This window comes from Cydia pomonella, chromosome 22, assembly GCF_033807575.1.
Source record: "Cydia pomonella isolate Wapato2018A chromosome 22, ilCydPomo1, whole genome shotgun sequence".
NCBI classification, from domain to species: domain Eukaryota; kingdom Metazoa; phylum Arthropoda; class Insecta; order Lepidoptera; family Tortricidae; genus Cydia; species Cydia pomonella.
The window spans coordinates 12,866,028-12,880,018 of NC_084724.1; the positions used below are offsets into that span (position 1 = coordinate 12,866,028).

The 13,991-nt window shown below is 36.9% G+C and overlaps 2 protein-coding genes across 3 annotated transcripts in view; one reads left to right on the plus strand and one right to left on the minus strand.

The window, feature by feature from the left end:
- The window catches only part of LOC133530242 (dipeptidyl aminopeptidase-like protein 6), a 238,466-nt gene that overhangs the window by 60,738 nt on the left and 163,737 nt on the right, over nt 1–13,991 (plus strand). The gene's annotated exons all lie outside the window — the stretch shown is intronic.
- The window catches only part of LOC133530134 (trypsin-5-like), a 34,674-nt gene that overhangs the window by 2,560 nt on the left and 18,123 nt on the right, over nt 1–13,991 (minus strand). Inside the window, exons 4-6 of the mRNA XM_061867981.1 lie at nt 9,201–9,297; nt 5,091–5,252; nt 3,203–3,325 (exon numbers count right to left, since the gene is read on the minus strand). Coding sequence (XP_061723965.1) covers nt 3,203–3,325; nt 5,091–5,252; nt 9,201–9,297 — 382 coding nt within the window. The remainder of the gene's footprint in view (nt 1–3,202; nt 3,326–5,090; nt 5,253–9,200; nt 9,298–13,991) is intronic.

Here is a 13,991-nt window from a genome sequence, read left to right on the forward strand (position 1 = left end):
GGAACCCTTATAGATTCGTCATGTCCGTCTGTCTGTCCGATTCTGTCACAGCCACTTTTTTCCGAAACTATAAAAGCTATACTGTTCAAACTTGGTAAGTAGATGTATTCTATGAACCGCATTATGATGTTTACACAAAAATAGAAAAAAAAACAATAAATTTTGGGGGTTCCCCATACTTAGAACTGAAACTCAAAAAATCTTTTTTCATCAAACCCATACGTGTGGGGTATCTATGGATAGGTCTTTAAAAATGATATTGAGGTTTCTAATATCATTTTTTTCTAAACTGAATAGTTTGCGCGAGAGACACTTCCAAAGTGGTAAAAAGTGTGTCCCCCCCCCCCGTAACTTCTAAAATAACAGAATGAAAAATCTAAAAAAAATATATGATATACATTGCCATGCAAACTTCCACCGAAAATTGGTTCGAACGAGATCTAGTAAGTAGTTTTTTTTTAATACGTCATAAAAATTTTAAAAAATTTTTTTTTAATACGTCATAAAAATTTAAAAAAAAATTTTTTTTCTTCAAACCCATACGTGTGGGGTATCTAAGGCTCTTCAAAAATGATATTTAGGTATCTAATATCATTTTTTTCTAAACTGAATAGTTTGCGCGAGAGACACTTCCAAAGTGAAAAAAAGTGAGTCCCCCCCCCCCCCTGTAACTTCTAAAATAACGGAATGAAAAATCTAAAAAAAATATATGATATACATTACTATGCAAACTTCCAACGAAAATTGGTTTGAACCAGATCTAGTAAGTAGTTTTTTTTAATACGTCATAAATGGTACGGAACCCTTCATCGGCGAGTCCGACTCGCACTTGGCCGCTTTTTGTTTAAAGTGCCCACTGATTAACAGTCCGCTGGAGGGTATCGGCCTGTCAGTTAGAACTAAAATTTGACAGTTTCGAACAACTGACAAGACGATACCGTCCGGTGGACTGTTAATCAGTGGCGCCCTTAAAGCAAAGGCATTCTCAGTCAAAACTTGATAATATCCACACACAATATTGTTGGTGAATCAGAAACTCAAACCAAACAACCCAACGAGAGAAAAACAAATAAGAAAGTTTCTTCTCAACTGGCGACCCACTTGGCTCGCATATTACAAATGGGTCCACTCTATCTACTAGGGTTTGTTTTTCAATTGACAGATATGCAAACGAAATAAAGGGGACGGAGCGACAGCAGCGCCAGTAGGGCTGCCTCGTGTGTTCGCTGGGCCTTTTAAAAGGCTTTTCAACTTTTATTCAATAAGTTGTGATTTCGGAGTTTCTAAATTTATACAACATGTAACTAATAAGGTCAATGTGGGAAAGAACGGAATATAACATTCTCATCACACTTGCTTGAAAAAGATCTTATTTAATGCAGGTTTACTGAAGGACGAAGGCCTACATTGTTCCCGCGGAGTTATGGATTATGAAAAAAAGAGCTAAAACTTTTTTTATTTTATTGTGTCACTAATTCATACGAACCTGGTAGGTATGAGTTTTACTTTTAAAACACTGACTTTTATAGTTTATGTTTATTTGTCTTAGAAAATATTTAATTTGATTAATTTAATTGTCATTATAATACTGCCGGATAGGTCTGCGCCTCCGATGCTTAACTTGTCAAGAATACAATATGGCGGACGTATGTTTGAAATTTTACCGTATTTAAGAATTATTTTGCTTAAAATTAAGTTTATTTCTTCACAAGTGTGATGAATAACATTGTGTGTAACTCTAGGGGTTAGAAAATTGAAAACTCCTCGTTGCAAAATTTCACTTACTCCCCTCTGCATAATGTACTATTTTGGTTGAGAAGACGATCATAAGGTAGCTTGTAGACGTCCGGTATTTTCGCCGGACAACGGACTGTGTTACGCGACTACGTCCAGTTTTGTATGTGGCTACCGACAGCTACAACCAAGAAAACAAGACTTCATCGCCGAACGCGGACAAATGTCCGGTGAAAACGCCGAACGTCTACAAGCGACCTTAGGCAACAACTCTCGTATTTGATCATCGGAAAGGAAGTGCGTCGCTGCTTCTGCTCTACCAACCTTCTTTAAGTGGGGTATATGTACAAACGCAAGAGTTAGAAGCGACGAAACGTTGTTGGTCTTACCTGACAGACGGTCTTAACCATATTGACTTTACGGAGAAATTCAACGTGTTTCGATTACCTTTATATTATTTAATTCCAATATATACTTCTTATTTTAAAGAAGTTGACAGCATCCGCACGTCTTCACATTACCTATACCTTTCCCGACTATACAATATATCTACTGTAACATGAATCCACTTTCATACCGATGAATGCAAATTCAATGTTGAATTCAGCCTTCCAATGGATTAGGATAACAGCATCCGGGCATGTTTATTTATGGGTATGAATAGCCTTTTCGTTTTCGCGTTTGGATACTTTACATCCAAGGGTTTGTGAGGAATTGATTGCAGCCAGCCCTATAGACTTGACCCATTTTCACTGTACTCAAGTAGAAAAAGGACAGAAGTAACCGTCGAGATGAGAGCGTTTTAGCTTTGATTGGTACCTTGCTGTCACTGGTAAACTGATGCATGACGCGAAAGTTTGCATGATTCTTAAAGACATTTACCTATGAGCTAAAGAGTCGTGATGTATCTGTGAAATATGTTAAATACATTACGAACCATAATTTTTATTGCAGGTATTTTTTTTCTCAATACTCGATATTTTATTGCAAATTCACAAAGTAGTTGTACAGGTGTTAAACTTATAAGCTAGGTATTTGTGAACCCTGTTGGGCACTTTTCTTTTCTTTTGATAATATTTTATTTTTACGATGGAGTCTAAATAACGCATTCAGATTTCACAGTAATTGATCTACTTAGATCATAAGTATGTAAGAAAAGTATCGATACCTAATTGAGTGTATCGATAAAGGAGCAGTCATTTAATGTCGCTCCCAAAAATCGAATGTCTAGTATAAACGCGTATGTTTTTTCTCTCCATAAATAAACCGTAGTTATGCAGAAAACGACCAACTACTTTTTGATCAAGATGCAAAAATCCCCCCAAATCCATTGAGTTATGATGTAAGTCACTTGGACAAAAATTTAAAGTTGGTCGCTTTCTACAGTAATATGGTCAATTTCCATACCCCGGGCTTATATTATGTATATGAAAATCTATTCTTAAGTTGTAAACTTCAATAAACACACCCTGCAGAAGTGCCTGTTGGGGTCCTTGACGCCGCCCACGCAGATGTAGTGGCCGGCCATCAGCTTGGTGTAGGACTCGCAGATGGAAGCCTCGATCACCGGCGCGTTCACTTGCCGCATGTGCTAGAAACAGTTGAATGTATTACAAACTTTATTATACCGAGTGAAGTAATTGTGAAAATCTATTCAATTACTGCGGAGTGTTAACTGTATTTGAAAAAATAGACTTATCCATTGTAACCCTATGGACTACAATAACATAAAATACTTACACAAAAAAACGCGACCATTACGGTTACCGGTTACGTAACCTAGATAACATTCCAACGTTTGAGGTCGGAAAGACAAACAATGAATACGGTCGAAGAGTATGGAAATGCATTGTACCGTGTATATTGAATGGATTTCCAAATGAATTAGTAAGCTTATTAGAAGGTCGAACATGTGGGCAAATTAGATATATGATAAAGAAACATGCTTCTAATGAGAAAATAATTTAATCCTTATCTTGTAACAATATATATATAATAAAGATGTAATAGTATTGTTTAATTAATTCTACACAGCTAGACTCCTTAACTCAAAAAATCTTTTTAATTTAAGATTAGTCGTTAAGTTTGTACAAAACGCATGTTTTTTATTGAATAAACAGATTAAATCATAATTTTAAATTATTTGTTGAAGTCGGGATGAGACCCACACCAGCACCTCTCTATAATTTGAAATACAGTTATCTTAGTCGTCTTGGCTAAGCCCCCTGAATCTATTGCACCTTAAGATAATTTGCTGTCCCTTTTAGCATGCGTAGCGATATCTTCAAGGCATTGGGACAATGTTAAACAAGGAAACATGTACTTTAGGTACATATTTATTACTAATTGCAAACTTTAAGAATGTTGTGAATATATTATTTAATACATTCCTTGTCCACGCTCGACAGAGCTGCACATCAGGGGAGTGATAAATCAGTCGCAACTACAGGCCCCGCGGGGGCACTTCAAACTTAATCCATATGTAGACCACGCGGGGGTAAATTCGTCTAGGTATACGTATGATCGATGAGCTAGATGTAACAGATTGGTGCATTGGTCTTCCGAGTTAAGGGTGTCTCGGGTTACATCGTGCAGAAGCAAAACTGTATGTAAAATGCTTGATAACTTTAACGTCTACAACGGTATTTTCGTATTTTTTTGGAGTCCAGACTGCAAATTACAATTTTCCCGTAATCGGAAAAAATACAACCAAATTAATCAAATATGATAGTCATTAGTTATTATACGAGTTAGGAGCATTTTTTTATGAAAACTGTTTTTCGCTCCTATTTTTTACAATAATTAAAAAATCTAATAAAGTCAAACGTAATATATTTTCCATAATATGAATATTCAGAGAGGAAAATGGGGATTACGTTTGTATGGAGAAACGACCGCCCCCTTTCCTCTTAAGAATTACAAGGTGGAATCTAAAACGTCCTTGTAGACGTAGGGGCGTATAAATAAATCTTTAGGTAATTGTATGCTATTGATATTTTAAAGGTAGGTTAAAATGCAGGCTTTCTAGTACAATTATCAGTTGTAATGCTTACCCCGAAGAAGAAGCGGTGGTGGCCGTGTGGATATGACGTCCGACTTAAAATCCGGAGGTCGCGGGTTCAAATCCTGGCTCGTACCAATGAGTTTCTCGGAACATATGTACGAAATATCATTTGATATTTACCACTAGCTGTTCGGTGAAGGAAAACATCGTGAGGAAACCTGCATCCGCATCCAAGTCCCCAATCCGCATTGGGCTAGCGTGGGGACTATAGCCCGAGCCTTCTCGCACATGAGAGGAGGCCTGTGCCCAGCAGTGGGACTTATATAGGCTGAATTATTATTATAATGCTTACCCCGGCAGGAGTCCAAGCTATCATGGTGGCTAGGAATCCAAGGGTCACCGGTTCATCGGGATTAGGTAGCCGCACGGCGCTCACTCGAGAACTGAATGCCATCGGCGCTTGAAGTTTCACTGCAGTCACTTTCAGGTCAAAATTGTTGATCATCATTTGTATCTGAAATGTCAAGTTCACATTAGGATATGTTGATTGTTTAACTGGACGACGATAATAAGTTTTTGACCTTAGCCATTGGACAAACCCTAAAATTCCACGTAGGGTTACTTCTCAGGAATGCTCTGAGGTTAATATTGTTTTAATTAGATTTTTCGAACAAAAGTTATTTGCAATAATCGACAACAAAAAGAAACACACTGTGTTAATCTTTGGCAATGTTTTTGACAAATTGTTCGAAATATTTGATAATGATGACATTTTTCTAAAGTCAGAAGCTTATTAGTGTCATAAATAAAAAAATATAAAAAAAGGTTGAAGGCGGAACAATAAACGTCACATTTACGCCTCGCGCCAAAAATCTGACGGCTCCTGTGCTGCCTCCTACAGTTCATGCACGCTCCCTATATTACCTTAGGAGCTACTAACATATACAGGCTGCTCCAAAGTAAAAATTGGTAATTTGTTAATTTCTTCGAAACCGCTACACCGGCTGTGATACTTTGTACACTGGTTCTAAATACCCTAATGCATATGTTCATTTCGGCTTTGTCCAATGGCTAAAGACACACTGTATAATATCTACTACCCCTAATATTATCCTTCCTTCCTCGTTTTAATTGCTTACATATATGTCAGGTCTCAGGTAACAATAAAATTGTCTCAATACATGATACCCATATCGGGTGTGGTAATGACAGATGTTTCTCAATGTTGATTACAGGATTTCTCACTCTTTTTTCTTTGTGATATCATATTTCACCTTTTTCCAGGCCGCACCAAAAAATCTAAATATATTCCAATTAATCCAGTATCATTATTAATTTGAAGACAAGACACATTTCCCGAAAGCGCAATCTAATTTGAACCTTAAATCGGAAACCTAAAGTTGAAATCCTGTTGGCGCGTATGTGGTCGATACTGTCGTACTGGAAAAAGGTTAAATGTATCATTTCTGTAAGACTAATGAAATATTTATTTGTTTCAGGTACGTCTTCCTACATTGCTACTTACTTCGATTAATAATGGATCCAGAAAAACGAATGTTTTTTTAATGCAGTTCTAAAACTAGTAGAAAGAAACTCAAATCTTATCTTTTAGAAAAAGTAACTTAACGAATACACTGTATGTTCAATTTTATGCATTCGTATTCAAAATAAAATATGCTTAATTTAAAAAAAAATTATACCTACTAAATAAGGTTCTTTACATAAATGATTGATTTCCGTGCCGGAACTCGAAACAGCTTTCTCGAATTTCCCAATTATTCGAAATACTCCTGATAGCTTACGCAAATATATATTATTAGGGAGGTGCCCATTGGAACGAAAAGTTCATTATAATAATAATGTATCCTGAGATACACATTACGGTTCACTGGGTGTGATTCATTATAGTATTTTATGCAACAGTTGTATAAGAAGGGTCAAAAAAGGCGAGTGGCGTGAGTTACAATGTGAGCCGGAGCCGAAGGCGTAGGCGAACATTGTAAAGGAATACGCCACAAGCATTTTTTGACCTACTTATACAACGTTGCATACAATATTTTTCCTACGAGTCAACAAAAATAAATCTTAATTTAGGTAAACAAAGCAAAAGTATATAGCCAAGACGCGCGAGCATACCTTGTACGCGCCCAGCCCGCCCCGGGCCGCGGCCGGCCGGTCAGCGACACCTCGTAACTCATGAGGCCCTGGTACTTGCTACTTGCTAAATTAAATTTTTGGACAGTTTTTTCTCAATTTTGGCCACCGTAGCCTACGGAGACTAACAAGCAACGCTAAGCGGTCTTCGTAGTCTATGGGTGTTGCTATATTACGGGTGTCACATGCGTGTTTCTGACTTATGAAGTAATTATTTTTACTATGCAACCAAATGAATATTTTGTAAGTTGGCAGCAATGCACTTAGTTTAAAACTGTATTCGTTTTGGTTTTGTTAGGTTGGTAGCCATTAATCGCAGTAACGTTATAGCGATTAAAAGCACAAGAGCTTTTATGAGGAATAGACAATATAGACTTTTCTTGAAACATTTTATGTATGTTCTTATATTCGTGTTAATGAATGCATAAATGACAGATAACAGTAGAGGAGTAGGAAATTTTTTTAGAAACACGATAACGAATAAAAATCACAGAATTATGATTGTAATTATTCACGTAATATAACCTTTTTATGTTTTGTCTGGGCACCAACTACTACTGCATGTTATCTACGCTACTCAAAGACTGTATGGAAGATACCGTTGTTAAGCAATAAGACCGCCTCTTGTTACCTCTCTCCAGTTGTCTCTGTTTATGTTTATGTACATGTATTTTAAACTGTGGGCGGTGTGCAATACGTAAAATAACCTTTTTATTTTTTTTCTGGGCACCAACTACTACTGCATATTATCTACGCTACTCAAAAACTCTATGGAAGAGATCGCTCTTAATCAATAAGACCGCCTGTTACCTCTATCCAGTTGTCTTTGTTTATGTTTGTGTACATTTATTTAATTCTAAACTGTGGGAGGTTCGCAATAAAGAGTATTGTATTGGATAAATTCGAAATTATGTAAAAACACTTACAGTGCTGTTCAAGTGTTATCTGTTTTAACCTTTTGACCGCCAAAGACGTCATATGACGCGTGCGGCTACAGCCCAATATCAACCATCATACGTACCGACAAGGTTCACGATTACGCGCCGCGTACGATAGGCGTTCAAAAGGTTAAAATGTTTTATATTGTAAGATATAGCGAAAAAGTGAAAATAGCACATCACACAGCAATCATTAATCAAAAAACTTTTTTAATCGTTTTAACAAAACTTTAGCGCACTGAAAAATCGCAGGGAAATTTGCAGACTGTTAATAAATTAGTATCTCTGTCAATTCAATATTAATGACCGGAAAAATGTTCAACATTTAAATTGCAGCATCGAAACCACGGCAAAGGAAATGTTCGCGCTGATTACCATGGCCACGGGAAATTAACGGGTTTCCAGGCTGAAATGTTTTCCAGTGTACATCCGGATGTGTTCCACACTAATAAGGCTTGTATACAGAATGTTACACAACTCTCATATTTAAATCTGATTTAAATTATGCTCATCCAATTCATGAGAAGTTTGTTTCTAACTGTAAAGGCACACCGGCTGCGTGTGCGTTGTCGTGAAGTAAAATGTTCGTGCATGCTCACATCAAGCAAGCGTTCTGCGGTGTCTTATAAGGATCTGTTTATAATAATAATAATATAGACACACGCATCCGGTTTGCACAGGCCTTAATAAATGTGAATTAGCACATTCAATTTAATTTGCAGTTTTAGTTAAAAATTCGAATTTTGTAGCATATGCAAAGTATCAAATTTAAATATCTCACCTTAAAATTATCTATTGTTACTTATTTTTAACTGTTACTCAAACTTTTTTACATTTTAAATCTCTAGAGCAATGTGCAATGTGACATTGTGCATCGTGTCAAAATCTTTATTTAAGGAAATATGATTTAAGGAGGCAATATTATTTAATGAACTTCAAATAGAAAAAAAATCTAGATCGCCGGACATTTCTACTTTGTACAGTTTCTTCTATAATGAATAGATACAGCGTTACTTTGCAGAAATCCGTACTAATTAAAACAAATAATATTACTTTCCTAATCCGAAAAGAAAAAGAAAAAAATCTTTTCACGAAAAAAAAGAGAAAGGGATCTTTTCGCGGTAACGTAATATTTTTTTTTAGTTTCTTCTATAACTACGTTACCCGATTTTTATGTGAAGCCTTAACGAGTATACCTAGAGTGCTACTAAATGCTAATGAGTATGCTGAGTTGGGTCTATTTCCTGATGAGCACTTAAATAATCTTCTGTTTCTCTGCTTTTGTTATAGGTACATGTTCGTACATGTTTCGTGATTGTCACGAATTTACCTCATTTATCTTTTATCTTATATAATTTTATCTTAGTTACCTTGTGAAGCATCCCGCCTTTGTTGTTGTACGAGCTGCCCACGCGCACACTGTAGTTGCCGAGCCCGCGGTGCGTCACGTACGACGCGATGATGTCTCTAAAAGATAATTAATCGACTTCAATAAACGCTGCGAACGCCCTTTGATCAAGTTTCGATTGAAGTTTAATTTGAGATGAAATTGGAAGACAATTTATGAAGTAGCGAGCGACTTGTTCATTGTTGCTAAAACATTCGTAATTATTTAGGGCACAAATTATAATTGTACATGTGGCACAAAAAATGTGATGTTTCGCCTAAGGTTGAGTGCATTTGTAAGCGATTTTGCAAATAATATGCATTTAAATTCGATTTTGATTAAATTTGGACTTTAACTTGACTTGAAATTTGATCTTACGTGAAATTTGTCACAAAGATACTCGTAGTTCATAACCTGGAAAAGTACATAGAATTGTCTTTAACCGGGAATTCATCGTCTAAGGGGGTTTAACGGGAGTGCACGATAGTACCAAATAACTAAGGGGGAGGGAGTGTTGCCAGTTGAACAAATTCTACGCAGACGAATCCACTTGCAAAGGTTAGTAAGCTACATGAAAACACGGCAAGTAAAAAAAAAAAATCTCAATTGTTCTCTAAATATACTTTTTTTCCAAAAACCTTATTTAATTTACAGAAAGAACCCTCGGACGAATGTTTACTCTCATAATATATAAATCTTGAAACAAAAGTCGCATCCTAACATAAAAAGGTCGCGAACTGCGACATAAGTTATGCTTTGATGTCAATAAATAAGGGGGTGGCTTAAACAACCCGGTCAATTACTCGGGGCGGACAAAAGGTAATAAAAAAACCGGCCAAGAGCATGTCGGGCCACGCTCAGTGTAGGGTTCCGTAGTTACTCTTCCGTCACAAGCTAAACTGGAGCTTAAAGTATAGTAAATTGTTAACCAACGGATGAAACGGTACCTTTCACCCGAGTTAAACAAATAGGCAAATTTGCATAATCAGTACCTAATTAAAGTAAACCTTTTTACTATGAAGGGAAAACTTTTTGCGATAACTCAAAAACAGCTAAACTGATCATGTCGGCTATAGTTTTCATTTAATATCTTTCTTAAGCTCTACTTCCACGATTTTTTTCATATTTTTTGGACCTATGGTTCAAAAGTTAGAGGGGGGGGGACACATTAATTTTTTCTTTCGGAGCGATTATCTCCGAATATATTCACTTTATCAAAACATGTTTCTTGAAGACCCCTATTAGTTTTGAAAGACCTTTCCAACGATACCCCAAACTCTAGGGTTGAAGCGAAAAAAATAATTTCACCCCCACTTTACGAGTAGGGGAGGTACTATAAAAAAAAAAATAGATTTTATTGTACGACTTTGTCGGCTTTATTGATTTATATATCCATGCCAAATTTCAGCTTTCTAGCACTAACGACCACGGAGCGAAGCCTCGGACAGACAGACAGACAGACAGACGGACATGGCGAAACTATAAGGGTTCCTAGTTGACTACGGAACCCTAAAAAGGGGTTCTTTTTAATAATGAAAGTACTACATCGAGTATTCTAAAGAAATTGGTACAAGCTATAAGCCCAAGCAGTAGAATGGACAGAAAATTATTAAAAAAAAAAAAACCGTTTAAATATTGGCATACCTAGTTAGGGTTCCGTACCCAAAGGGTAAAATGGGACCCTATTATTTGTTTTTTAGGTTTTCCCTACCACATCCTTCCACAAGCTCAAAATAAAAGTGTGTGAAAGTCAACACCGACATTGGCGAATTCACCCTGTGCAAATTGGCAGGGAGTAAAAGCCAGAGGGGAAAAAAAAGGAAATTGTATTGAGATGACAGCTGTCACAGAACCCAAGCTATGTGAAAAATATTATAGGGTCACAAAGACTGTCTTAATCACTAACGTTTTGACATAATTATGATATGACATTCGGTACCGGTTATTAACAATCTATTGTAATAACTAAAAGATTCTAGCTACTTGACTTGCTAAGTGACAACGGCATACACGAGTAACTTCACCGAACTATTTCCTTTGCTGAACCATCATTCACTCCCGTCATTACGTCTTAAAATGAGCGGCGTCTCCAAGCCTTTTCCATCTTTTTTTCCGTCACAAATTGCTCGTGACGAGAATTTTCCGACATGTCCTGGAACTGATCGGCATTTTCCCGAGGAACGTTTATAGGACGCTATTTTATAGTGGCGTTAGTTTGCAGACAATTTTCTTAAGACACGCGCGGTAGTGCGGCTATTTTATACAGTATCTTCACGCTTGAATGATTTTCTACTTACGTGTGGTAGGTTTTGTATTGTTTTTGTATATAGACGGGCCAATATCGGTGACTTTAACTGGGTCTTAGTTATAAGTGGATCAAATTTAACTTACAAGATTTGATTACAAACAGGCAACGGTCAGGTGAAAGTAAATAAAAGCTTGTAATAATTTTTAAGAAAAAAAAACCGACTCCATTGAGGGAGACCGGTGAAAGAACGATTATTGTTGATTTGAGATTTCATACAATAAAATTAAAAAGACAGCGTCCTACGCCTAATTATGTAGAAAAGGAGGTAACATGTTTTTTTTTTGCCACTGCACCCACTTTGACACATTTCAGATTTGTTTCCCGACAATTTAATAATGTAATTATTTGCCTATATTGAGACACTTTCCAATAAGAAAAACTTTAAAGTCATCCTTGTCTTGTCCATGGATGCATCTTTATCACGTAATTGGGAACCACCAGAATGTAGTCGATTACCAGTTTAACGACTTTTGGAGGGTCAGGAGTTATCCCAATTAGGATCTGCCGTGACAGACCTTAATAGACCCTGGCTTTTGCGCGATCTACCATCGGATTGACATATCTAATTATTTTTATTTTACCAGTTCTTATATTCATATAACATGAGCTAAGATTCGAACTTTACGATACGGCAAACATTTACTAAGGATACGATATGGATTAGACATGTCACGTTTTTTGTTAGAAGAAACGTCACTTTTGAAATTTTTGACGTATCTTAAAGTGCGAATCGGGCCGTAAGTTTTTTTAATAGCAAGATATAATAGTGAAGGAGAAGAAAATAGTGGTTCCTAGTAAATGATTTGTTTGTAACTTCTTTTTTATGAAATATTTGGACGATTATTTACGCTTATTTATAAAATATAGCTCTATTATTTGATAACTAATTCCGATAGTTGCATAAATTAGCAACTCCATGACCAGGTTTCATTACACGAAATATGCAACCCCCAACTGTAACCAAATCTCTTTAATCTTTCTAGTCTAAAAACTCCAAACATCCCAATCAAGTTGCGAACTGGCCGTATTCCCAGCCGATGTGCCGTTTGAGCCAATGTAAATAAGGCTTAACTACTTACCGAGTTCCGTCGTGATTAGTTTACAATTTATTGGATTAATTAGAAGGCCTGACAAATTGAGTCGAAGCTTAGACAACTTTTGTCGACTTCTTGTTTATGTTGGCATCAATCACTGCAATGAGCAAGGCACGTTTGAATTTCTGACAATATTGATGTTCGAAGTATAAAGTGAGCGAAAACACGTACTTATAAAGGTGTTCTTTCATGTACGAAATGGCTGTTCAGTGAAAATAAAATCCTCGTTCTGTTTAATGAACGGAGAATATACCTACTCAGTTCACTTGTAATTGTCGTGTTGTTGTCGTGGCAGGGAGATGGGACCTCCCAACATCTTAGTTTAGGTACTAACATAGTAATTTTTTTTTTTTAAATATTTCCCTTACATTATTAAAGATAATTTTATAATACAAGTTTATGCGTACCTACAGACATACATACTTATGTTATGTATATGTTACTGTAAAAGCCCGAAGTGCGGTAAAACCTAGGATATACCGGTAAGACCTAGGTTTTACCGATGCCGATCAGTAAAAGCCCGAAATGTGAAATAATTATTGTTCACTTCGGGCTTTTACCGACATGGATTTGGTAAATCCTAGGTCTTACCACGTCGACCGGTAAAGGTTGGATCATGCACTGGTTCTTGACATTATTAGATGAAAATTTTGTATCAGTGTAAGGGGCGTTACATGTAGCGCCATTTAGAGTGATGCTTCGTATTGTTTCGGCTATTGTACTAGTCATATAGATCTATGGTCTTTCGGTTTTGCTGAAGGTGAGAGTGAACTCTACTCACTGCAAATTCGAACGCCGTGAGTAGGGATGTAGAAGTCCTGAGAGCAGAGTAATGTACAGTGTGTCACATACCCTTTGTAAGCAATATGCCCAGTTGGTGGGAATTTTCGGGCTGTAGCTAGCCGCTGTAATGGGTAACAGAAACGCATTACGGAATACACACGGGTGTGCTTCGTTTTCCAGATGACTAGGGTGCACTGCATAATGCAGAGATTATCATATCGCGAACGATTGGCATCTTGACTAGGTACCAAGGTTTAGGTATAGTTTACAGTAAAAACAAATCAAAGGTAACTATTAATAGTTCTCGCCTGTTAAAGCGACTATGGCTGGGTGATCAAATGACACCTAGATGCTTTCAATTAAATCATTTTATTTTAAGTAAAAAAACCTTTTGCCAAGCGTGGGCCATGGTAGTGGTTCGTAAGGGAGAGATATAAGCCTGTCTGGTTCCGTTGTATGGTGGTACTCCCCTGTCATGCTAGTTGGTCATACCGAGGGCCGCTCCTGGTTAGCCAGGAACGTCTTTAAGCGCCGTGGACAGCTGATGTGGATGCGAAATGAGGCCTCTGCGTTCCTAGGAACTGTTGGT